A 26,432-nucleotide genomic window follows, 5' to 3' on the forward strand; every position below is an offset into this window, starting at 1 on the left:
AGGCCTGTTAATCTTCTGTCAATGATTTATGACCTCAAGTAAAAATAGCACAGAGTCGACATTAGAAAATTATATTGTCGTTTAAGAAGTTAAAGATAGGAATGCTATGTTTTGCTAGATTTACCACCAAGAAACCGAATTGACAGCTCTACATAAGCATAGAGCGTTTCTGAACCATGCATGTCCCTCTAACGTTAGCAACGGTGAGTTGGTATAAATCGTCCATGGGTACGATGCTGAAGGGTGCCTATTTTCTGTAGCTGCAGCTTATTCCGCGTTCACAGAAGTGCTCCTGTTTGCAGTCTTTTTGCGATTCTTCTCTCCATAGTCATTCACTACTTCGGTTTATCCTGTGATTTTGTTCTTCTTGTTCTACTCATACCTAAGTACCTTACCCAAGGTATTATACGGCCTCCACTGTCCCTTGGTTGTCGAGCAAACAAGCTCAGACCACGGATATTTGCATAATACCTACAGCAGGCACAATCTTCAGTCGCGCTTTCTGGCGGATTTGTGCATCACCTGTATATTTCACCTCATTCTTACCTACCTTAGCTCCGATGACGATTTGATATTTCAATGAAGGAACAGGAATTCTCTGTGGCGGTCATATTCAATCGCGCTCATTATGGCTTCGTCTCATGGATTCAATGTTATGAATCTAGCGCGTTCGTAACCCATGGATACTGATGCTTTCTGAATGGTTGCAACTACTAACACGTCCGATTCTAGGTGATGTGAAGGCCGGTGCAGTCAGAGATAGAGAAAAAGCTGTAGACGGTATGTCTGTCTGTCTTTGGTTTTTCTGGACTCGGAGAGCTTACATTCATCTTAGAACTGGCGCATCTTCTTAACCCACGGAATCGAGCTACAAATCTGTAAGCATAGAGCCAACCCTTCTTTCGACCACTCTAACAAGAAAAGCTCCGATCTCGGTGACAAGAGTTACCATGAGATCTTTGAAGCTATTTTCAGTTTCGTTCTTCGGGAGAAACCTATTTTCTATGACAAGAAGAAATCTCAAACAACAATAAATGCTACGACATCTCGGCTATCAAAATGTGCCGATGCTGTACGTATGACAGTGGGACGTGGCAACCCAAAGATTGGACGAAAGACACTGCTCGCTATCGTGGACCACATCACTCAAGTTCTTCCAGGGCCTAATGACGATTACGTGCCCCCTTTACTCCAGGACTACATCAAAGCTTTGACTGAGGTGCTTTCCAGGCCGGCTCACGTGGAGATTCTCGCCAGGAAGGAAGGCCACCCATGGGAGCTATGTGTTGGGTTCTTCCTCGGTGTTGCTCAGTTCTTGCTTCCCAACGAAGGAGATGTTTCGACCCTCGCATTGGCCCGAGCATCTCCAGCTTTGGTCCGATCATCACCAGCGCCAGGATCAGCAGGATATGGCCGATCTGGCGGACGATCAACTCCGTCGACCCAAAGTCAGAGACGAGCTGCCCCTGGCGAGGGTGGCTTACTGAAAGATGTCTTAGAAGGACTGTACTATCTTGTTGTTGGTGGAAATGCACCACTACTTCGGCAGTTCAAAGATATCACGCCAGTAGTTCTCAGAGTCTTGAGCCTCAAGCAAGTCAGCCTTGGCTCTTTGCAAACTCTGGCATTCGCTATCCTCAATGCTATTTTCTCTGCTACCCATGCTGATGATTTGGAGCACGCCAGCTCTCTGGTGCAAACACTGGTGCCGCTCATGAGCTACTGGTGGAGATCAGAGAAAGTATCTCAGGATGAAGTCATCCGTGCGTTAAGAATAGAGATCTCTAGAAGTATACTCTTGACACACCTCCACATAGAGCACTTGGCTCTCAGGTCATCTGATGAAACCATACGTCTGGACTTGGAAGATTTGGTAGAGAACATCTGGTCTGAATATTCGAGGCGTGGTGAAGCATTCCGCCTCCAAATGAGCGATATCACATTTGCCTTATCATCGTTGCCCGCATATGGCCTACAACTGGATATTTTTGGCCTCCGACCACATAATGTTTATGGCGAGGGACATTGGGCTATCGTCCAGAATTTGGCATTCCTCGAAGGTATCACGGCGCTGACTCGTCTGAAAAGACAAGGAGATGATAATGGTGAACAAGATGAGCAACCGCGCAAAAGACGGCGAACTCGTCAAGACAATTCAAGTCGCATCCGCCTCAAGCTGAAGGCTGTCGATGTCTCGATCTGCAGGACTGCCCTGCAGTTGATCCCTTTTCTTCTAGCTCATAATTTATTGAGCCGCGAAGAACTTCTCGACTTGCTACCGGATTTGATATCATTGGCGAATGATAAGAACCCAGTTACAGCTTCTTGGGCCCTCGTTGCTTCTGCAAGGTAAGATCACCCGTTCTCTGAACACTATCCGACAGCGCATAATGCTAACATCATCAGCTGTATTGCGTACTCGGAAGGGTGCCATGATCAGGTGGACATGTGGCATCAGCTCTGGCGGTTTGCCATACGATCTGTCAGTCTGCCAGGAACGAGCCGAGCAGCCGCTGTGCTTCTGCACCAGCTGCTCGAAGCAGACGTCCTGCCTTATCACACCATTTCGCAGGACATTAATAACATGGTGACAACTGCCGATGTCAGTGGACCTAGCACCTTGAGTGATGCCTCTATCAGCTTGATGTTCCATGTTCTTCATCTGCGGAACGCGAAGGTCCCGAGCGCAAGCCAAAGTACATGTCATCATATCATTCGATGGGTATTTCTAAGATGGAACCCAAGTGAGCTTCTTGTCCTCAACTCAAATACGTTTTAACACCCTATAGATGAATCTGCTTTCGCATCCTATAACTCGTTGCACGTTCAGCCAATTCACTTAGTGAACCTCATTCGAACATGTTGCGGAACAACAACTCTGGAGTTGACCTCCCACCCGGCAGCTCCAGGAGGCCCATTGACAGAGACCTGGAGTTCATTCAAAGAGATCGAGTCTTTCACGCGGTATATACTCCTTTCGGAAGATGCACCCAACAGTCCCGCAACAGCCGGGAGTTGCAGTTTTTCAAAGCCCACAAACTCATCACCATTGGCGGATGCCAACACACGTTATGCTTCTCAGAAACTCACCCTCGAACTCTTTTACCCTAAGTTGGGTGAACTGATGGAGCTTTGTACGTCGTGGACAAAGAAGATGAATGAAGGCGGTATACAAATCTCTTTTGATCGCTTCCAAAGTCTTGCCTCAGCCTGTTTGGCGGGCACATTGTTGCTACCATTGTTTATCGGTATTAACTCGACTCAGTCTTCGTCTGTTGAGTCAACCCTCAAAGAAATTCTAGAGAAAGGAATGAACTCTGCGTTGACATCCGTCGAGCCCAATGCATTTGTCGATTCAATCCTGCGAGCCGTCCGACCCATTATGCCTGATTTAAATACGACGAGTCTTAACAGGGCTCTTGCAAACAATCCTGCCCTTCTGCAACTCTTCTCTCGATTGTGGACCCTACTTGGAGAACAAAAGGATCAGACACATCATGACAACAGCATAGACCTAATGGACATTGACGAGGACTTTGACTCACAAAGTAGCAGAGCAAGTTCGATTCATGCGCCAACGGTAGTCCCACGCTTCGACATTCAGATGAAGTTGGATACGCAGGCTTTCTATACAGAAACGAGGACGCGGCTGCATTTTTTGTCTATAATAAATGACGACGTGGGGCAGATTGGCCTCATCCCTGATATCTACGTGGAACATCTCATCAACTTGCCGGACGATGATTTACTCATGTGCCAAGACTTGCTGTTAGACATTTTTACCTCTGATCTCGTTGTTACTCCAGACAACGCGCTCGCCATCATCGAAAGACTTGGGGAGTATATTGGCCAGCCTGATTATCAGTGTGCCGAAGTTGTGTTAAGCACCTGTATCGGAGTGATCGATGGACTTCACCCCATTTGGTTAAACGATAAACGACATCTTTCAGAACGAGTGGGCGATCTTTATTATCACTTCATCAAGGTCTGTCTCACATCGAACATATTCTCGCCAAGGGCCCAAACTTCAATGGTTCGATTATTGTTTACCCTACTCCGAACCAACACAGAGTATGGTAAAGATCAGGGGCTTGATTCACCTCGGACATGTTTACTTTACATCCTGAAGAAAGGCCCAATGTTGGTCAAATTCGCTATCTCCCAGAAGATCGCTAGTGTTTTCGATCTCTTTGTTCTCAAGCTTCATGATGAAGTTTTTGTGGATGTGCTGGACAGTTTACCAACCAACCCTCTCGATACTACTGGCATCGCATTCCGCTTGCTAGTCTTGTCAAATCTCGCGTGCCGATGGTCGACGTTGCTTCGGAGATGCACATATCACATCTTTGAAACCCCTGGAAAGATATTGGACTCAACTCAGTATGCAACTCGATGCTTGATCAATGTGTCAAATACGCTGAAATTGGAATCTCCAAAAGCCTTGTTCCGCCTGTTCTCCCGCCAACTCTTGTATACTTGGTTGGAATGCGATCCGATTGAGGATATCCCGTTCTCCATCTTTGGCTTCGCGACACTCGGAGATCTCCTCAAGTCAGCCCAGTCCGAAGCCATTGGCTTGACAGTAATGAGAGGACAAGACGACGCCTTTACAGAAGTGTGCCGCAACCTAGGAAGTTCTGAAAGCGACCTTGTTCGTCAAAATTTCACTACTGCCATTGCATATAGCATGATCTTTGGTGACTCCAATGGGGGCGAGGGCAAGGAGCGAGGCGAGGCACATATCAAAAAGTTGCTCGGAAGTCAAGTGTACATGGACTCTATTTATATCAACCTTGTTGATATAGCGGCCCTCTTCTTTGACCTCATTGACCAAGAAAATTCTCTAGAGAGGGTATTTGCCAGGTACAAACTTGACTACGCTGGCGAGATCATGGGTGCTGTAAAAGCCATTTCTCATTCGCCTGCTGAGCTACCAGCGAACCAACAGCCTATGTTCAAGGCTAAATATCTCATCCATGAACTTTACAGGCTCTGTCAAAACACGGAATTCCAATTTCACGACCTATGGACGCCACCCGTGGTTGTCTCGATCGCCCGGAAGCTTCTCAATACGGTACATCCGGCTTTAGGTCCCTTGCATGCATGCTCTGTTCTTCGAAAGGTTCGAGTCTTAATTTCCCTTGCTGGGCCAGTCGCTTGGGATTCTTATCCCCTGGAGATGCTCCTGAACGCAACCCGTAAGTTTATCACGGACTCAGAGTGTGCAGATGATGCACTTGGAATTAGCCAGTATCTCCTGGGTCAGGGTGCCAAGCATCTCAGCAACGTGCCATCGTTTCTCGCTGGTTATGCCCTGTCTACCCTCGCGTCGCTTCGAGTCTTCCTGGAATCAAGCCAGTCGAGCACTACCCAGGAGAGTCAGTTCAAAGCAACTATGAGCAAGGCAGAAAAGTTTCATGGATGGTTCAGCAAGTACCTCGAGGAGTATGACTCACCAGCGTTCAAGGATCTTGCGCAAAGAAATGCCTTCAAGTCCATAACACAATCTGCTGCTCGTATTCGAGCTTCTGGAAATGCTGAGAGAGGTACTGCAGAGAGCAAACTATTGCTGGATATCTTGGACGACGGTGGCGCAGATCACCAGCTTCTCAACGATTCTTCTCGACAGCTAGCTCTCGGTCTTCTTTGTGGCGACTTTTGCATTCCTGCGTTGATCAAGGACGACATTATCGAGTCTGATCATGATGCTGTACAGCATTCTACGGCTGTATGGAAGAGCTGCGATACAGAAAACCTGAGTGAAGAGTATCTAGCATGGGCAGGGCGAGTCGTTGGGCGAGCCTTTTCGGCTTCCGGGGAGATTCCAGTCAATGTTCTACGCGAATCACATCTTACTCGCTACCAACAAATAGCTCCAGGGTCAAATGGCTCAGAGATGGGAATACTTTACCTGCTTCAGGACCTCACTTCAAATCCCGATTCTGTCACGGCTGGTCTTGCCGAAGCTGCTCTACGGTCCATTGTCTCGGATGCCGCTATACTCGAAGATGAACCACTAACTGTAGCTTGTCAGAAGAGTCTAACGGAGTCTCTCTTAATAACTTCCCAATGGGGCTCGCACAGATCTCCCCCGTCTGACAAAGCCCCTATCACTCCTACTTCTTCACCAGACCAGCAGGACGTGTGGTCTATGGAAATCACTTCGAAAGAATGGCTCCCGAGCCTGAGCGCACACCTTGCCCAGTGTGTTCCAGAGTCGATCATTCTCTCAGTCTTGGCCCCTATTCTTGCTAGAGTTGAGCACTTTGCGGAGAGCGCGTTTCCCTTCGTTGCTCATCTAGCGCTCTACTTTCCGATAAACCAGCAACACTCCCCTAAGCGCCCATTTTCTGTGGCGATCAAGAGCTGGCTGAAATGCACTGATCCTGCAGCCAAAGAAAATCTAAAGCTGCTCATCAACATGCTTCTGTATCTCAGGACACAGCAGTACCCCAAAGAATCTTCAATAGCTGACCGATCTTATTGGCTCGAGGTGGATTCCGCGATGGTTGCATCAACGGCGTCGCGATGCGGAATGTATAAGACCGCTTTGCTTTTCGCTGAGTATGTTACTCCTGAAACCTCGCGGTCCTCAAGAAGGTCCTCAGCCGCAAAGGAGGTGGATATGAGCGACACTCTCCTTACAATCTTTGAGAACATTGATGATCCAGATGCATACTATGGTCTACCCGAAGAACCCAGCCTTTCTAATGTTGTTTCTCGCGTAGAATATGAGAATGATGGCCCCAGAAGTCTTGCATTCCGAGGCGCCATGTACGACAACCACATATTCTACGGAGATCCAATGACTCAGTCAGACGAACAAGCTTTAGTTAGAGCCCTAGGTACACTTGGCTTGTCAGGACTCTCGAACTCACTTCTTCAGACACAACAAAACATGGAGTCATCCCCGGCTGCTCTCGAGGATACTTTCAATACTGCTAGGAAATTAGGGATTTGGAACCTTCCTGCTCCCTCAAGTGATCATCATGCGGTCACAGTATACAAAGCGTATCAAAGTATTTCTCAGGCAGCCGATATTACGAATATCCGAACGGCTGTGCATGAGGGATTCAGTCGCACAATGAGGAGCTTGGCTGCCCTCGACCTGAATGCAACTTCATTGAGGAAACGACTTGGGGCGTTGGCATCCTTAACAGAACTTGATGACGTTATAGGAGTTTCTGACACCGCAGAGATGGATGGTCTCATCGAAAAATTTAAAACTCGAAGCGATTGGATGCGGAGCGGACTGTGAGTATCCGTCATAATTCTTAGAGCAAGCTACTAACCATCATCAGGTACGGTAGTGTCAGCCAGATTTTGTCTTGCCGTGCATCTACGATGAGTATGGTCAGTCAGCATAATACTCTTCGAACAAATATCAAGCTTTCCGCAGCTGCTGCACGGCATATGGAGGTAGAGGCAATGATCACCGCATCTCAGATCTATCGTTATCACCAAGCGACACAAGAGAGTCTCAGAATATCCACTGGGCTCACCAAGCTCATCCCAACATGCGCCGCCTTAGACATTCATGTTGACGCAGCGGTCAACATCGAGACAGCCAATTCTCTTTGGGATTATGGTCAGATGAGCACATCGATCCGCATGCTTCAAGGCATAGATAGAGATGCTTCCCTCAACAAACAAACTCTGCCGGTCAGCCGATCTGACTTGCTTTCGAAGATTGGGTATCAGGTCTCTGTCGCTCGCCTTGAAGAGCCACATGACATTCAGAAAAACTACCTGGAACCTGCACTCAAGGAACTCAAAGGCAAAGGCCAAGGGCGGCAAGCAGGTGCTGTATTCCACCAGTTTGCCATGTTCTGTGATCAACAACTGCAGGACCCAGATGGCCTGGAAGACTTGAAAAGACTTCAAAGTCTAAAGAAGGCCAAGGGCGATGAAGTGGCAGAACTGAAAACCCTAGTCAGCGGTACAAAGGATACTCAGCTGAAAACCAGATATTCACATGTCTTGAACAAGGAGAAGCAATGGCTAGATCTTGATGAGCAGGAACTGCGACGAGTCGAGCAGACTCGCAGTGAATTCGTTCGGCTGAGTCTCGAGAACTACCTCCTATCTCTTATTGCCTCTGATGAACACAACAACGACGCCCTTCGTTTCACGGCTCTTTGGCTAGAGCGATCAGAAGAGGAGACTACTAATAAGGCGGTTATGCGACATTTGTCCGACGTGCCGACGAGGAAATTTGCTGGTCTCACCAATCAACTGACATCCCGACTGCAAGACCAGGACACTTCATTCCAGAAATTGCTGCTGGAGCTGGTCTACAAAATCTGTGTAGACCATCCTTATCACGGGATGTATCAGATCTGGTCTGGAACCAAGGCAAAAGCACAGCAGAAGGACGACGTAGCTGTTCTTCGTGTCAGAGCAACAGATCGTATTGCGAAACGACTTGCTGAGACGCAATCTGTTGCCAACATTTGGCTCTCGATCGACAAGACAAGCAAATACTATCACGCTCTTGCTATGGACCGGAACCCAAATAGGTACAAGTCGGGTGCGAAGATCCCGCTCAAAGAGTCTTCGCCGGGGCACAACCTCATCAACTGCTTGATCAAATACCGAATTCCATCTCCAACTATGCACATCGAACTCTCCCATACAAAAGATTACTCAAAGGTCCCGATCATCTCCAAATTAGAACCCACCATGACCATTGCTTCGGGCGTCAGTGCTCCCAAAATCATTACTGCCATTGGAAGCGATGGTGTGCGATACAAACAGCTTGTCAAAGGAGGACACGACGACTTGCGACAGGATGCTATCATGGAACAGGTCTTTTCGGCCGTATCGTCTCTGCTGAAGCTTCATAGGACGACTCAGCAGCGCAACCTAGGAATCAGGACATACAAGGTATTACCACTCACTGCATCTTCGGGCTTGATTGAATTTGTCCCCAATACAATTCCACTTCACGAGTTCTTGATGCCCGCCCATGAAAGGCACTACCCAAGGGACTTGAAGGGCTCCCAATGTCGTAAGGAAATATTTGGGGTCCAAAATCGGACGGTGGAAACTCGAATCAGCACCTATCGCAAGGTCACGGAGAAATTCCATCCAGTCATGAGATACTTCTTTATGGAACACTTCATGGATCCAGATGAGTGGTTTCTGAAAAGACTAGCATACACAAGAAGCACTGCGGCTATATCGATGCTGGGACACGTTCTCGGTTTAGGAGACCGACATGGGCACAACATTCTCCTGGACCACAAGACAGGAGAAGTTGTCCACATTGACTTGGGTGTTGCATTTGAGGCTGGCCGTATTCTGCCAGTACCAGAGTTGGTCCCCTTCAGACTGACAAGAGACATTGTGGATGGAATGGGAATCACAAAGACAGAAGGCGTCTTCCGGAGATGCTGTGAGTTTACGCTAGATGCTCTAAGAGAAGAGCAGTACTCGATTATGACAATCTTGGATGTGTTGCGGTTTGATCCGCTGTATACGTGGTCGATCTCACCACTCCGACTTGCCAAACTCCAAAAGGCGAGACACAACGACGAAACCCCAATGGACGATGAACAAAGCGAGGCAGAGACGAAGAAGGGCAAAAAGGCTGCAGGCCATGTCAATGAACCATCTGAAGCTGACAGAGCTTTGGAGATTGTGAGGAAGAAGCTCTCGAAAACGTTGAGTGTGACTGCAACAGTAAACAAATTGATCAACCAAGCCACGGATGAGCGAAATTTGGCAGTGTTGTATTCTGGTAAGCTAATCGGATGTCGTCGACTTGATTCACAGCTAACATGCCTCTTTTCCTAGGATGGGCAGCATATGCCTAAGATGTCTGGCCAAGGCCGGCTTGGGGTGGAGGGATATGTAATACCTGATGATTATGTAGTTGGCTACATACGGAGGACTGATTCATAATAGACGGCACAGCGTAGGCATTCATACATAGGTAGCTCAAGGTTCAGCTCAGGGCGTCAATTGCATTTCAATGTTACCAGTGTATGGTTGGAGATACAGAGATCAATTAATAATGATATCATGAATGCTTGCTATCACGTAGGGAAGAAGACCAAGCGATCAACACGTACATGTAAGTCGGAAGTTGCTAATACCCAATGATTACCCTAAATAAGCTTGCAAAGTTCCTATACAGAATTAAAGCAAGAGCTCGGAGAGATGGAGTTGATTCAGAGAAGGCTTCAATGGAACTAGAATACCAATCTTGTGTTCTTCTTGTCTTGTAAGATTATTATGTGTAGGATGCAAGTTGTTGCTTTGTTTTTGTCATACAAACCGATGACGCTCTTTGAGCCGGAGATAGATGGTGGTAGCTCCAGTTTCTTATCTTATCATGGATTCAATCACCTTCAATCAATGAATCAATCAACACCCACCTCATAGTTATTCAGACTTGCCATCATCTTCGAAAGCATTGCCTTGACGTTTCTTCAAGTTTGTCCATTTACGTTTGATTCTAATCGCGAAATACTCTGTTACTTCACTTGCCATCTCCGTCTGCTCACCATCGAATACTGCAAACCAAACACCGGACAGTCCGAGAAACCGAGGCCTGCGCGACAGCTCTTTGTACGGTTGTTCCAGGCCTCGTTCTTTTGTTGATATATCGCCTGGGATACACTCCATGCAACCGTTGGCGTCGGAAACAACCTCTCCCTCCCGGCGAAGGCCGCGGTTAGATTCATCATCCTCAGCATCACCTCCCCTTGCCACCTCCAAGCGAGCGCGCTTCGAAATGACCACCGCTAAAGCGCGGGGCAAGCTCCCCGAGACCATCGACCTGACGCAGACACCTTCTGCGTTCAAGCCTTATTCTGGCTCCAAGAAGCTTGTTATCAAGAATCTGCGAGCGCCCACGAGCCGAGATACCCAGGTCGCCGAGTACTATAAACGGACCGAGAAGGAGCTCGAGGATTCCCTGGAGGCTGTCTTTGCGGGACGGGCACCCAACGTCCCCTTGGAGAGGCTGTACAGGGGGGTTGAGGATGTCTGTCGAAAGGGGGATCCCGCCAAGGTGTACCAAATGCTCAAAGAGAGAATTGACGTACACCTGCAACGGATTGTGCTACCCAGAATCCAGAAGAATGGGCATGCTTCGAACCTCGATACCGTGAAGAGCACACTAGCAGAATGGAAGACTTGGAATACACAAACGGTAGGCTGGATGTTTCTATATGGGCTTGAGATGCTAAGAACCACTTGCAGATATTGATCAGATCAACATTCAGCTACCTCGATCGAACGTATTTACTACAGAAGAACCTTGCGTCTATAAACGATATGGCGATTCAGCAGTTCAGAAAGATGGCATTCCCATCCCAGAGTCAAGCCTATAGAAACTCCGTCGGCGTGAAGCTGATCGCAGGTGTTTGCGATTTGGTTGAGCACGATCGAAGAGGCATCGACCAAATCGAACCTGCATTACTGAAAGACTCCATCATGATGCTCTATGTTTTGGAGGTCTATGTCAAGCACTTTGAGCCCTACTTCTTAGAGCAGTCTGAGAGATACTTTAAAGAATTTGGCGAAGCTTGGAGCACATCAAGTCTCAAGGACTACATTTTGGTTTGCGAGAAGTTACTGAAAAAGGAAGACTATCGCTGCATCCAATTCAACCTCGATAGTACGACAGAGAAGCAACTTATGGACTCTGCGCACGCCCATCTCATCACCAACTACTCAGAAAAGCTTCTCAACGGCGGTAACCTGGCGAAGCTGCTGGCTGATAGAGAAGTTGGGTCAATGAAGGCTTTGTATGACTTGCTTCGGTTATCAGGGATTCAAAAGAAGATGAAAGATCCATGGTGCGACTACATTCGATCAACTGGTTCGGCAATCATCAGCGACAAAGACAAGGGTGACCAAATGGTTTTGCGCTTATTAGAGCTGCGCCGATCACTCGACTTGATGATTCGAGACGCTTTCAATAAGGACGAAGACTTCCTTTGGGGCATGAGAGACTCTTTCGGCAAGTTCATGAACGACCGCAAAGCTGCCTCTTGCTGGGACACGGGAACATCCAAAATCGGTGAGATGATCGCCAAATACATCGACATGCTTCTGCGAGGCGGCTTGAAGTCACTACCAAAAGATCTTCTGTCAGATGTGAAAGATCGAGCGACAGCTGAGAAGGAAGGCCAAGCGAGCACAGGTGACGAAGATGCTGAGCTTGATAGACAGCTTGACCAGGCTCTCGAGCTGTTCCGCTTTATCGAGGGCAAGGACGCCTTCGAGGCATTTTACAAGAAAGACTTGGCTCGGAGATTGCTCATGGGACGAAGCGCCAGTCAAGACGCTGAGCGCAACATGTTAACAAAGCTTCGAGGAGAGTGCGGTGCAAACTTTACACATAATCTGGAACAGATGTTCAAGGATCAGGAACTCGGCAAGGATGAAATGGAGTCTTTCAAGCAATGGCGCCAAGGAAGTGCTGAGCGCAAGAATTCTCTGGACCTTTCCGTCATGATTTTGTCCGCTGCTGCATGGCCAACTTATCCAGATGTTCGTCTCAACCTGCCGGATGAGGTTGCTACTCAGATTGAGAGGTTTGACAAGTATTACAAGAGTAAGCATACAGGACGAGCTTTGACGTGGAAGCACTCATTAGCCCACTGCTCCCTCAAGGGCATCTTCGCCAAGGGGCCCAAGGAGCTTCTTGTATCTGCATACCAGGCTGTGGTTCTGATGATGTTCAACAGCGTGCCGGCTGATGGATTCTTGGCTTATGAACAGATCGCCACGGGGACTGGTCTTTCAGGTGGTGATCTTGATCGCACACTTCAGTCGCTCGCTTGTGGCAAAGCGCGAGTGCTGACCAAGCACCCGAAAGGCCGTGATGTCAAGCCTACTGATACGTTTACTTTTAACAAAACATTTACGGATCCCAAGTACAGAGTCAAGATTAATCAGATCCAGCTGAAGGAGACAAAGGAGGAGAACAAGGCTACACACGAGAGGATCGCGCAAGACCGGCGCTTTGAGACACAGGCAGCCATCGTGAGAATAATGAAAAGTCGCAAGAGCATGGGTCACAGTGACCTGGTGGCAGAGGTTATCAACCTGACAAAGAAAAGAGGCAGTGTTGAGCCGGCGGCGATCAAGAAGGAGATCGAAAGGTATGTGATACAATACGTTGATGATAGTGTCCAGAGTTGGCTAACGGTAGATGCAGTCTTATTGAGAAGGATTACATCGAAAGAGAGGGCAATTCCTACGTGTACCTGGCATAAGGCTTGGATAGTAATGAAGATTGGTGAGGCAAGGCTATCACGCTCAACGCCCAAGACGGCAGTGGAATGATGTATAGGTATAAGGCAACTGAATGCTACAACGACGAGGACATGTATGTACCCATATCAATGAAATTTGATTCCTATATGAAAATATGACTACCTTGGAGCAATAGACGGAATCCGGGAGTCGAACATGGACCAAAAAGAAACGAAGCAAGGGGGGGACTATAGTCGGCAAGGTAAGTATGATTGAGTAACATAATGTTAACTGACTGAGCTACTTCGCTGAAAGAGTAGACCACTACTTTGATATATAAACAGGGGGGTTCATGTCTACAAACAGCCGTTGATTGGTGAGATGGGTGCGTTGGGATTGATGGGGCGTTGGTGCCTAGAGGGCTGAAGTGAGATCCTTGCTGTTTGCGAGCTTCATCAGTTCTCACAAGCTGTCTCAGATTGTTTTGAGCTTAAGTGGTTTCCTTAGGTAACAGCTTTGGTTTCCGGACGTGGAAAAACGTCAATGAGTTGGGTATTGTAGACTTGTCTAATCTTAAAGATCTTGAGATGGAAATATGTATCTCCTTACAAGCTCCGAGTCGCGTTGAGACTTGTAGCCTGACATGAAATGAGCAGCGTCTCTGTATGAGCCCGCCCGTTCTTCAATATTTCAGAGCCAAGGGGCTTCAAAAGGCCTTGGACAACATGATGATGCTGCATACTTCCGTGCCGTTGCCATATTTGAAGAAGGTCATTTGATATCTGGACATCGTGGGAGAGGAGGAACTTGACTATCATTACACACGCAAAAGATTGCTCTGTATGGCAGGGGAGGAAAAGTCAAAGAGCAAGTGTAGTTTAACAGTGCGAATCTATCATGATGAACCTTTACCAGCACAATGAGCCTTGCCCTCTGAAATGTAAGAGTTATATAAGAAGATCAACGCTGATGGACGTATCGCAATCGTAATACCGAGAATTCTTGATAAATCTAGGCTAATTACTCTATAATATTATGAGAATGATTAAAAGTCTTTCGATATGTTCCCCTGCTCTAAACAGATGTGCTCTCCCCGTTGCTGGCTTGAGCAGCTCATTAAAGGTGCCTCATCTATCTATGGCATCGATACCTCGGAAGATCAAGAAGTGCGATTTCAAAACTGGAAAAACAGACTGAAAATAGAAACCGAGCCCTAGAAGTGGCATTTATGGCCTCTTACAGAGAAGATAGGACCAACGCGTTCTATCAGGCTAACAAATTCGGCCTCGAATAAGAATGGTAAGGCCAGAGACTCACCGACAGCATTGAAAGGGATGAGAAGGAGAGTCTAGACTTGACACAGCATTCTCCTGGCATGTCACCGGTCATACAATGTTCTAAAGACAACAAGTCTTAGTATCTATTCCCTTCTCTAAACCAACACATAGTAATTGCAGGCTTAGTGACCCCATATGACATTAGGAAGACGCTATATCACTCGAAATCTTGATGCTTTACATCGGGCGTGTTTAAGACGATATGCAATTAATTCCTGAATCTCTACCGACCAACTTAGTCACGGAGATAGATATTGGATGATGTGGGTGTATCGATGCTCTGATTCTTGGTGAAGTATTCTGAAGGCAAATGATGGTATCGGCCATTGACGAATGTTGCTGGTGGAAATCTACAACCCAGACTTGCTTACACTCGTATTAACAAAAAGAGTAATCGGTCGCCTTCAGAACAAGAAAAAAGAAAACGGAAAAGAAAAGCAGCCAAAGTAAAGTAATCAACCCCTCACGAGGCATCCACGAGGCAACCATGCTTGGGCGCCCGGCCAAAGTTAGCAGACACGAACTGAGGGTGTGAAGGAGAACGAACGCCCTGAAGATTCCGTCGCAAAAGATACTGTAGAAGAGACAGACAGACACGCCCGTTCAGAGTTGAATCAATCCTCAAGTGTAACCTCAGTTGACAGGCGGCCAGTTGCCTGATCATCGACGGTTGTATCGCCATCGGGAAGAATTGATATATTGAACCCTCTTGACAGGTCACACGGCCACGCGGTAGACACGCCTTTGTGCCATCGCCAACTGTATTATTGTGTTGCCCGTGCCGTGCTGTGTTGTGCTGTAATATGCTAGCCATGCTATGCTTTGCTGTCTCAAATCAAGACTGATAGAACCCGTATTCATGTCTCAGAATCCAGACACAATTCATAACGACCAAAACATGAAACATGTTCACTTTCGCCTCATTTTTGTTCGTCGGATTGCATCTCGACGTATAGAAACCCTCACAGGCCATCCATCATCAACAGCCTGCGCCGCACATGCACTTCTAGACTAAGTCATTCTACCTCCGCATCATACAGAATATGTTCGACATATGTACTCACATAGTCTAGAGTTATTAGTTACCGCATAATTAGGGCGCTTTTCGACCAAACTGCTGACTCTATCGTGCATAAGATGGGATGGGCCGTGACGCGGTGTAAATGAGTTGCGTTACCACCATCTACCAAGTATCTTACACTTTAGACACACTCACCTCCAAGGCAATCAAGGCTGATTGAGTCATTATGCCTCAATATCACTTTACGCGCATTTTCAACCGTGTTAATCCCAACTGCCGCTGACTTGGCGAACCAACAGAGCCAGTATCTAGACCCGTAATATGCACTTGAGCACAACTGTCTGTCTGCCTTGCGAGAGATCCAAGGTAATCAATGACTATATCAACCAAATATGCACATCATTCAGCTCGCTACTGTACATTCTCTGCCATCACTTGCATACCCGACCTTCCCGCGAAGCTATTCCTTAGTGCAAGCAAAGTCTCAACTTGTTTCACCGATTCCTCGATATGTCCGACCTGGACCTGTCGCTCTCACTTTTCGTGGCATGGCGGACAAGGCCTAATTCCACGATGGACTACACTTCTCGATTGTGGCGATACTCTGTGTCTGTGTCTGCGTCCGCGTCCGCGTCCGAGTCTGCCCTCTCGTCCTCAGTAGCACAAGCTTCGGACATATCGAACGACATCAACGCCCAACGACTTCGTGGTGATTTTTTGAGTCCAGCCATGGTGTATCCGAGGTAATTATCTGATTCAACAGTACAGCAATGCAGGGCCTTTCTCAACTCGAACAAATGGTTACGCAGCGTAAAAGATCTCCAGATCATCGTGTTAAACTCTCACCGGGCGACCGAGGGCCGCAGAGTAACACACCTAGATAGACACTTAGTATAGCATACCTAGCTAGCTAGCATGAGATGTTGTATCTTAGAAACGGCGATCGCCTTCCTGCATATCTGGGCGTCGACAGAACGGGCTGTCGGTGTCGGGTCACAAATCGTCTCGCGTCAGCCTCTCGGCAACTTGCCTCATCGTTCATCGTCGGTCGCCATATCGAGACAACATGAGGTAACACACAATGGAGGCGCCGGTTGAAAGGACTATCTTGAGTCGTTGGACTCTGCCGATTGCCTCATGCAAGTCAGTCTGGCCGCGTCGACCAGGCGAATGATGCCGTATCTCAGCAGAGGTCGGCCGGCAAGGAATGCATTTGCCGATTACTAGGTCACTTCGGCTGAGAGTCCTATTGTAGGCTTGTTCATGATATCGCCATCAATGTGCGTAGTTGGCTTGCGCCAAGCTGATGTGCTGTTGGTGGAGGTTAACGGGCGAACCGCCAACTCGTGCGCAGAACAACCAATGCATGGTTCGCCTTTAACAACAACCTTCAGTTTCTCAGTAACACAAAAAAGGCTTTCATCATCAAGAGTACTCATAACTGCCGTTTTGTGTCGGAATACCAGATAAAGCAACCAATGCCAATACGTACTTATCTTGAGTAATGGTTGTCCAAGTTCAAATAGACCATCACTCGCCCTCGAGTTTCCCACAGAAATCCAGAGACACTCCCAATTCAGCCAACAAACAGATATCCCTTTCCTCATATCTTCAAAGCAAACAAGACTTTCTCCAATTGCTTGACACATCTGCCTCAACAAGGCTGTACTGCGCCCCTCCTTAGTCCTCAACCTTCCATCCCCCCTCCATCTTCTCACTAGGACGCATCCCTTTGCTATCTCGCCAGCCTCACTTTTTATTTGCACAAGTCTTTAGATGCAGGAGCTTTCGAATCCCTCCCAAGCTGCGCCCACCCAAGCTCTCCATCTCCAGTCGTATATATCATAGCCCTATTCTGCCTCTCCAGCGCATCAATCCCAGAATTGGAATTCCCCATTCACCTAGCAAATACCAATCACACCATGGCTGGTGTTCCTCCTGTCGGGGCTATGCCTCAAAATATCCCAGCACCAATGCATCATACTCAAGCTCCCCAAACACGACCTTCAATGCCCCAGCAGAACGGAGCCCCTGCAGGGCTCTCTGCATTCATGCCTGCCAATACCCGGCCCTATAGCCATCCTCCCCAGCCTCCCAGGGATCTGCGGCTGCAAGATTCCGATGAGAATAAAAATGTCCGAAGTAGGGAGCTTCCTATGTACAGAGCTCTCCGCCTCGAAAAGACCCCTGTGGCCTCCAGTGGTGGCAAGGCACGGGATACAGAGTATGACTGGGAGATCATCACTCGTACAGAGAAGAGCATGTCTCAATCAAGGATCAAAGAGAGGATCGAGCACTTGGATAGAACCACAAGATCTGTCTCAAAGAAGAAGCAAGACAAGAACGAGACTATCCAACTTCAGCTCGACAGGGCTCAAGCTGATTTAACCAAAGAGGACCGTGACTTTCGGTTCTACTATAAGCTGGCCCAGATCGAATCAGAATGGCGGGCGGCAGATGATTCCAGACACCGGGATGACAGGAGTGTGCGAAGCTCCAGAAAGCATAGAAGCCACTCGAAGCGGAGCAAATCTCCTAGGCTCGAGAGAGTGGCAATCAATGCATATTTCCAGAGGATGCCCGCCTCTGGTCGCCATACCTCCAGAACCCTCGATACACATGTATCGATGAGACAGCCAAGGCAAATCCAACAAACACCTACCCAGCCACGCATGGGAGGGTTACCGCCTGTCACCCTTCCCCAAGGATTTGTGCCCCCTCATCCTACTGCTGCTCCTGCTGCTGCTGCCCCTGTCAGGCCAGCGCCTCCTCCTGTGACTGATCCACGATTGAACGGTCAACTCAGGCCTCCTATGGGGGAACAAAACGTCCCTCGTATGCCCCCAGCCCAATCCCCTCGACAGGGCCCATTCAACAATGCACCGCAAAGTGGCATGCCACCTGCAAAGCCAGGAAATGTGGTCTTTCATAATGCAGGTGCCGTGCCACATGTACCAGTACCAGTACCAGCATCAGCATCAGCATCGGCACCAGCACCAGCACAAGGACAGGTTCCAGCTGTACCACCCCCGAGGCTACCAGCGATCAATATCCCCATCAACCGACCACCACACGGGCCAATGCCAGGGCCCAAGGGTCCTCCACAGATGCCCTCATCAGGTCCCGGTGCACCTAAGGCTCCATTTGAGGCAGGCAATCGCCCCCCAAAGAAAACGGCACCAGTGCCAGGGTTCGATTTTGGAGATGGAGTCAAGGTTGTTGATAACTCAGGCCGAAGTTCCTCGCTATCTGATGGTGACAGTGACGAGTGGTCAGAAGATGAAAGCGAGGATACAAGGCCGTCGTCCGTTGATTCCGGTAGCAGTCCGCAAAGGGGTCGAGGGCGTAGCCCGAACCCGAAGCGTATGCCTTCCAATCATCACGAAAACATTATCGTCCAGGGTCCTCGTAACCTCAGAAAGGATGCTGAATATATAGCTGACGACCGTTCCTCTCGACATTCTGATCGGCAGCATGTACGGTTCAATTCACCCGGCCGTCGCTACCGTGACGAAAGTTGTTCGCCTAGAGGCGGTTATCCTTCTCCCCGAGAACAGCCTTGGAGAGGAGAGCCGCCACGAATTATCCAGGCAGCAAGACCTAGTGTACGTCATGTTTGCGGCACCGCGCCCCGACGAGATGAGTCTTATGATATCAGACCCAGTCGCACCGACAAGCCCCTTGAGCGAGCAAGATTAGACGACGGCCATCGTGAGCGTGACGTTCGAAGAGACAATGATCGCTTCAAACAACATCTTGAAGAGGATCTTCGACGGCTTCGTGAGCTTAAGGAGAGGCGAGAAGATCGAAGACCCGATGACTACAAGTGCGTTGATCGTGAACCTCGCTGGAGTGATCGACGGGCTCGAGAGTTTATGAGCCACAGGGAGCCACGCTATTCACGACAACATCATGAAGATCGTGGGGATTTTAGGGGATACAGTGGCCGACGAGACTGATAGCATGAGTCGGCAGTCTTCTTTGTTGCAATTACTGTGCTTTTACGCAATGTTTGAATAGGATCAGTTCGTGTTACTGACATATGCAATCGAGTATATAACACCAAGGTTTGGGAGTGGCGTTTTATCGTTTCAAAGGGATGAGGATGAGTTGATATTTCAGTATCGTACTTATCTTGAGCAAAACATGAGTATTATAATGACAAACAATTTCAATGTTAATAATTGATTGTGCATATAGTTCATTATGCCTTGTTTAACGTCAAGCGTGAGTTGTATGCATGAACGGCAAATTATAGACCACGTGACTAAGCGAATACCGGTAGTGCATTAAGTGAGGGGTGTCGCGCCTGGAACGCGTCGGGCAGAGACCTACTGCATTCATGTGAAGACTTCATTCGTCGTACCTGACTGACCAGGTTCGGGGCCGAGACGCGTCCTTATCTTGCAGGAAATCACAATCGGCTTCTACTTAATATGACAGGACCGTGGGGTACGGATACTTCCTCGATAATCTCGTCTTCCTCCAATTGAGCCTTGCAGCTTCCTGCTTCGTTTTTTTCCCGTTCCCCCCTCCTCCCTCGTTTTCCTACCTGCTCAAGGTAACCTTCAGCGGTCGCCACTTCACGATATTTTATGAAGGTTGGTATCAACCACCTTCCTTTTCGTTCCTCGCCGGCACGGGCGTCCCTTCTTCGACAAGCTTTGCCACAGCAACGAGTTCAGGTGCACTCAGCTGGTCCGATATATTCACCAAACCCCGACGCAATGCTACAGCGTGCAAATAGCCAATACGAGGCCAATGGCCCTCCTCCCCAACAAAGGAGCCAGCCCAGAAGCCAATCGTTTCTTCCTTCCAGCCCAAGTACTCATAATGCCGATATTCGACAACAACTAAAGAAGCCAAGTGCCCCTGCTGTGTCGGCGAGGACCATGCCACCATTCTCCAGACCTCTTCAAAACCGACCTTCTAACATGAACCAACTCTCAAACAATTCTCGGCCGCCAAACTGTGTTGGCGGTGGATCACTGGCTTCTATCTGTGGAGGTTCAAACTCATTCATCGGCCAAGCAGATGTTGTTGATCTCACTGGACCTGAAGCTCACGCAAAGGCCCAAGCAGCGGTCTTCTTTACGGAAGACGACTTTTGTGACGACGACGACCTAGATCTGGATTTCCAAGCCCCTTCAGCACTACCACCATTTCCTGCAAATACTCCATCCAAGCGCATCACCAGGGAGAACATGCCACCCCCGCCGCCAACCTCAACACAGACAGACAAGGCTATACCTTGGTCTTCGTCACCGCCCTCACATTTCCTGCCACCGTCCCACAATACATCTGTCACTTCAACGATGGCCAATATTTCCATGAAGCGCGATTCTTCTGGTGACCAAGATGACTTCGATGTTCCGGTCCCTAAAAAGGCCAAGAAACGCGTATTGCCTCAAAGTTTCAAGCAGGAAGAACCCGATGATGAGAGTGATTTTCACCCACAGGTCGCCCAAACACCGAATAACAAGCGGAATGATTTTCTTAATCCCACAGCGAGCGCTGTCAAGGAACAGAAAAAACAATTTCGAACTCAGCGTCAGCAAGAGCAACCATCGGCCAGCACTGATCTTTCCATGGATGAGATCAAAGAAGTCACCGCTTCGCATTCCAAGGGCAATTTTGCCATATCGCTCAGCGAAGAACAGAGACACGTCTTGGATCTGGTAGTGAACAAGAACCAGAGTGTCTTCTTCACTGGTGCGGCCGGAACTGGCAAATCTGTCCTCATGCGAGCCATCATCACGGAATTGAAGAAGAAGCATGCCAAAGACCCAGAACGAGTTGCCGTTACTGCCTCCACGGGACTTGCTGCATGCAATATCGGAGGCATTACGCTTCATAGCTTCTCTGGTATTGGACTTGGCAAAGAGGATGCCCCATCACTAATCAAGAAAATCCGAAGGAATCCCAAGGCAAAGAACCGCTGGCTGAGAACTAAATGCCTTGTCATTGATGAGATTTCCATGGTTGACGGAGATTTGTTTGACAAACTGTCTACAATTGGAAGAACGATTCGAAACAACGGGAGACCGTGGGGCGGCATTCAACTCATTATCACCGGTGATTTTTTCCAGCTTCCACCAGTCCCAGAACAGGGTGCGAAGCGCGAGACCAAGTTTGCCTTTGATGCTTCAACTTGGGCTACCTCCATAGACCACACTATTGGACTTACGCAGGTCTTCCGTCAGCGAGACCCAGTATTTGCCAACATGCTCAACGAGATGCGCCTCGGTCGCATAACGGAAGACACTGTTCGGGCCTTCAAAAAGCTGGAGCGACCGCTCAATTTCAATGATGGACTGGGAACCGCAGAGTTGTTTTCCACCCGGAATGAAGTCGAGATGTCAAATGAAAGAAGGTTGAGAGAACTTCCTGGCACGATCAGGCGGTACGAGGCTCAAGATACTGGCAAAGAAGAGATTCGGGACAAACTACTGATGAACATGATGGCACCCAAGAGTATCGATCTGAAGATCAACGCTCAAGTAATGCTGATCAAGAACCTTGATGAATCACTTGTGAACGGATCTTTAGGTAAGGTGATAGGGTTCTCTGATGAAAAGACGTTCGACATGGAGCCAATTGATGAATTCGACGAGGAAGAGAGAATGGCCAAAGCTCGAAAGAAACTACTCAATACATTCAAGCGCGAATCCGATTCAGGTTCCAGTGGGACTAAATTCCCGGTGGTACAGTTCATGGCAACAGATGGCACATCACGCGTGATCCTCTGCCAGCCTGAGGAATGGAAGGTCGAATTGCCCAATGGCGAGCTCCAGGCGAAGCGAACTCAGCTGCCCCTGATCCTGGCATGGTCATTGTCCATCCATAAGGCCCAAGGTCAAACTCTCGAACGTGTCAAAGTCAATCTCGGACGTGTGTTTGAAAAGGGACAGGCTTATGTTGCTCTCAGTCGAGCGACTACACAGGATGGCCTGCAGGTTCTGGGCTTTCAAAAGTCCAAGGTCATGGCACATCCTCGAGTCATAGACTTTTACAACAAACTCTACAGTGCCGAGGAGGCACTCGGAAAACCCAAGGCTCAATCTATCACCAGTTTTGTATCCAATCGTATTGGAGCGGCGCCCTCGAAAGCACCAGCGCCCAAGAAGTCAGCCCACCAGGTGATAGATTTAGACGATGAGGAAGAGGCGATGGCTTCTATGGGATACTGAGTTTTCGAGCTGGTGGGGTTTCATTTAGATGCCAAAGAGCTTACCATCTATTGATACCATTGTATGATACTGGAGACACAGTCGAAACGCCGAGTTTCGATAGATGCGAATAACCATGGGAAAGGCGTTAAGGTGTCAAAGGGGCAATTGGTCGGGTTAGACACACCAAAGGCCCAGTAGATATTGAGACTTGTATGCACCAAGTTATGATAATACAAATGATGAACCGCTCTGTTTAATTTTATGACATCTGCTCTGACCACTGGGCCTATCATAGTGACGAAACGTTTGCTCGGTTTGGCTTTTGATTCAGCACAGATAAGTTTACTCATGAGTCTGAGCATACCTAGCTCTAGTAAGGAAAGAGAACTAATTTCATTATAAGCAATCCGATGAAGCCATGATTACCGTGGTTGCAAAGACAAAGACAAACATAAGAGACTACTAACCTATAAAAGGTAAGGTACTAGCAGAAGGGACCTTACGTAGGTACCTTAGCAAAGTTGTGACGCACACCGAGGGAACCACCATGTTATCGATAACAAGATTGGCAACTTTGTTCCCACGCGAACTTCCCTAGCTTGCCCCATGTTGAAATGGAAGTTCTCCCACCAAGAACAGGCCCGCATCACACAACATCAAATCGCAATACGAAAACTCGCCGAAACACCTGCAGCAGTACCTTATCGGATACGGCATAAAAGTCGGAGAGCTCCAGCTTTGCAGCTGCCACCTTTCGAACCTCGCACCATTTCCTCACTGGGCTCCAAGTCTCGATCTCCCCTCGTTTTGCCCCATCCCGCCGCTTCGAAACTCGCCTGTAATCAGTCACTCCGTCGACGAGCCCAACCACCCGGTCCTCTCGTCTCTATTTCGACACAAAAGCAGTACTTGTCCACTCAACAAAGTAACACATAAAGCTTAGGGTCTCGATTCTGCGCGACTGGGGATTGGTCTTCAAAAGCTTGTCAAAGGACGTTAATGACATCTGGACTCTGCCGATCTGCCATATCCAATAATTTGTGCCGAGAAATACAACATTTTTCCAATCACATATAAATCGCGAGATCTTACCAATCATGGCAACCCAGTTCATCGGCTTGCATATGCGGGTGGTGTTGAGGGACCCTCCCGGGAGCGAACTGACGGGGACAGTTGGCAATGTTCAGGCAGGGAGCGGCTTAACATTGACTAACGGTATGCACAGAATTCTAGCCCTACACATTCCAAGACAGATGCTAATTCCTGCTGCAGTGTTCGTTTCGGATACCAAACAATGGCTTCCTCACTTGCAGGTCCACGCCACTAACATCGCCGATCTTGCTGAAGTGAAGAACGACAGGCCAGCGACATATGCGCCTCCTCCAGCCGAACCCATCGCTGCGCCTTTCATTTCGCAACCACCACCGCAACCTGCTTTTGTAGACCCTGCGATCCTAAGTCTGGGAAGACCCCCGGCAGCGTTAACGCCGGCAGGCTCCGACTCAAAAGGACCATTGGAGGATGTGAGAGCTGAACTACAAGTCGCTCCTGCGGATGCCGCTCTCTCAACGCCAGGGAGACCCACCCCTGATCACGATCTGACTGGTTCTGTCAGTAATTTGGCCATCAACGAAGCGGTCCAAGAAATGGACAATGGCCAGCCAATTGAGGCACAGGCTCCACGATCCGCCAAGAAGAAAAACAACAATAACCGACGCTCTCGACAGTCCAAGCAAGGAAAGGGCCAGCGTGTTGAGGATGATGGTCAAGTGATTGAGGGCTCACCCGCCAGTGGCCGAGGCAAGGGGTGGAGGCAGACACCAATCTTGCAGAGTACATCGTCTTTCCAACCATTCCATTCTCTGAAAAAGAGCTCCAAGGGGCGCAAAGGCCTCCTCGATAACGGCTGGGCATCCGAAGATGTCACAGAAGAGATGGGCGAGTTCGATTTTGAAAACAACCTGGCCAAGTTTGATAAACGCACCATTTTTGATCAGATGAGGAAAGAGGATCAAATCGACGATGCCAGCCGATTAGTGTCTCACAATCGAAAGCCAAAGCCTGGCACAGCTGGCGGAAAGAACCTGCATTACACGGAAAATGTACTGGACCTGCCGTCCTCAACTAAGAAGGATGCAGACTTCTGGAACAGTGAGGCAGATGATGGGTTGAACGAGGCTGAGAGGCTTTCTGGACGGGAAGTTAGGAGTGGCCAAGGTAACAGGAGGGCTGATAGCAAATCGGCTCCCTCACGAAGATCACAGTCACGCAAGGCGAGTGCTGTTGCAGTATCTGGCGGCCTTCCGCTAAGCCGCGTCAATTCTGGCGTACGTGCAAGCCACTTGTCTCGGTTGTCGATCTCTCGACCAGAATCTCGCAGTACTAACAGTAGACAGCAAGGTCACCCGCCTGGCTTATACCTCGTCCCTTCGCATAAGCGTCTTGAAACCGTCTCAGCCCTACAGATGCTTAATCTTGAAAACATAGCAGCGAACGAGATCGGCTTGACAGAACACCTTATGGCCGAGAATGGAGGGCGAGGTATTGCTGAGGTTGCTCTGGTAGCCCTTTCAGATCCTGCTATCAAAGTACGGTTCGGCCTTGCTGGTGCAAATCCCTCTTCCAGTGCTACATTGACGAGTCCGGTGGTGGTGATCCTGGCTGGAAATAACAAATCGGGTATCCGAGCTATTGCTGCTGCTCGCCATCTACGGAACAAAAACGTCAACATGCTCGTATGCCTAGTGGGTATCGAGCGTGAGAAAGACTTGCTCGAAGACCTGCGGCAACAAATTCAACTTTATCGAGCCTTTGGTGGTAAAATTCTCAGCAAGGCAGATCTGTTTGAGCATTTGCGCAAGGCATCATCATCAGGATCACCTGTCTCAGTATCACTCATCATTGATGCTCTTCTGGGATTGACGATATCGTTTGAAGAACTGCGAACTGGCGACCAGGCAGCTGTGTATGAGTTGATGGAGTGGGCGAACCGAAACGAAGCGTTCGTGCTATCGGTCGATGTGCCAACAGGTATCGACCCAACTTCCGGTAAAGTGGCAGTGATAGATGGTAGCCGCCTATTTGTTAAGCCTCGATACGTTGTTGCAATGGGTGCCCCAAAGCGAGGCTTGCTTGAAGCCGTGACACCACCCGATGAGGACGACCCTCAGAACATGAACAACGCCGGACACGAAGAGGAATGGCGTCTATTTATTGCGGACATTGGCCTGGGAAGTGCCGTCTGGAGGAAGGCCGGAACCAAGATTCGAAGAGGTATCGACTTTGATGAGAAGTGGTTACTGGAGATGAAGTATCGGGATGGACAGCAGGACGGAAGCGACTCAGATGAGGAATAATGTACCGCACGAAACCAGCGAGAACATGGATTCATGACCTGGGGAAGGGGAAGAAGAAACGGGAGAGAGCAAAAAGGGGAGCCAATGTTTTGCCTGTTGCATGGGAAACGGCCAGTGGGAAGATGCATTTTCGGCAATATTTGGCGTTTGGTGGGTTTTTATCTATTTTGGCGCTTAAGAGGGAGGGTGCATTATTACATTTGAGGTCAAAAGGGGACCAAATACCCAGGAGTTGAGTCAAAATAAGATGCTCTTTATATGTATATAGCCTTTGTCCGATGGCTTCACTATTGCTGTTGTAGCTACTGTGAGAATACCTTACCTATCCATA

At 48.6% G+C, this 26,432-nt stretch overlaps 5 protein-coding genes across 5 annotated transcripts; all 5 read left to right on the forward strand.

Moving 5' to 3' along the window:
* Positions 1-628: 628 nt before the first annotated feature.
* Positions 629-9,818, forward strand: FTJAE_5248 (serine threonine kinase TEL1; the record flags this gene model as incomplete). Its single annotated transcript, XM_037351735.1, has 9 exons — positions 629-668; positions 733-780; positions 836-878; positions 925-1,763; positions 1,818-2,349; positions 2,407-2,744; positions 2,790-7,254; positions 7,302-9,742; positions 9,799-9,818. The coding sequence occupies 9 exons, from the start codon at positions 629-631 to the stop codon at positions 9,816-9,818; spliced, it is 8,766 nt and encodes a 2,921-aa protein (XP_037207661.1).
* A 923-nt stretch (positions 9,819-10,741) lies between these two features.
* FTJAE_5249 (cullin 4A) lies at positions 10,742-13,235 on the forward strand (the record flags this gene model as incomplete). The annotated part of the gene is made up of 3 exons (XM_037351736.1): positions 10,742-11,161; positions 11,212-13,121; positions 13,178-13,235. The coding sequence occupies 3 exons, from the start codon at positions 10,742-10,744 to the stop codon at positions 13,233-13,235; spliced, it is 2,388 nt and encodes a 795-aa protein (XP_037207662.1).
* A 4,260-nt stretch (positions 13,236-17,495) lies between these two features.
* FTJAE_5250 (uncharacterized protein) lies at positions 17,496-19,532 on the forward strand (the record flags this gene model as incomplete). The annotated part of the gene is made up of 1 exon (XM_037351738.1): positions 17,496-19,532. One exon carries the CDS (start codon positions 17,496-17,498, stop codon positions 19,530-19,532), a length of 2,037 nt encoding a protein of 678 aa, XP_037207663.1.
* A 768-nt stretch (positions 19,533-20,300) lies between these two features.
* Positions 20,301-22,763, forward strand: FTJAE_5251 (DNA repair and recombination pif1 mitochondrial; the record flags this gene model as incomplete). Its single annotated transcript, XM_037351739.1, has 1 exon — positions 20,301-22,763. The coding sequence occupies one exon, from the start codon at positions 20,301-20,303 to the stop codon at positions 22,761-22,763; it is 2,463 nt and encodes an 820-aa protein (XP_037207664.1).
* A 1,079-nt stretch (positions 22,764-23,842) lies between these two features.
* Positions 23,843-26,101, forward strand: FTJAE_5252 (uncharacterized protein; the record flags this gene model as incomplete). The annotated part of the gene is made up of 3 exons (XM_037351740.1): positions 23,843-23,960; positions 24,018-25,072; positions 25,142-26,101. The coding sequence occupies 3 exons, from the start codon at positions 23,843-23,845 to the stop codon at positions 26,099-26,101; spliced, it is 2,133 nt and encodes a 710-aa protein (XP_037207665.1).
* Between the last annotated feature and the right edge of the window lie 331 nt (positions 26,102-26,432).

The sequence above is a fragment of the Fusarium tjaetaba genome (genome assembly GCF_013396195.1).
Source record: "Fusarium tjaetaba strain NRRL 66243 chromosome Unknown NRRL66243_c0000100, whole genome shotgun sequence".
Classification (NCBI taxonomy): Eukaryota; Fungi; Ascomycota; class Sordariomycetes; order Hypocreales; family Nectriaceae; genus Fusarium; species Fusarium tjaetaba.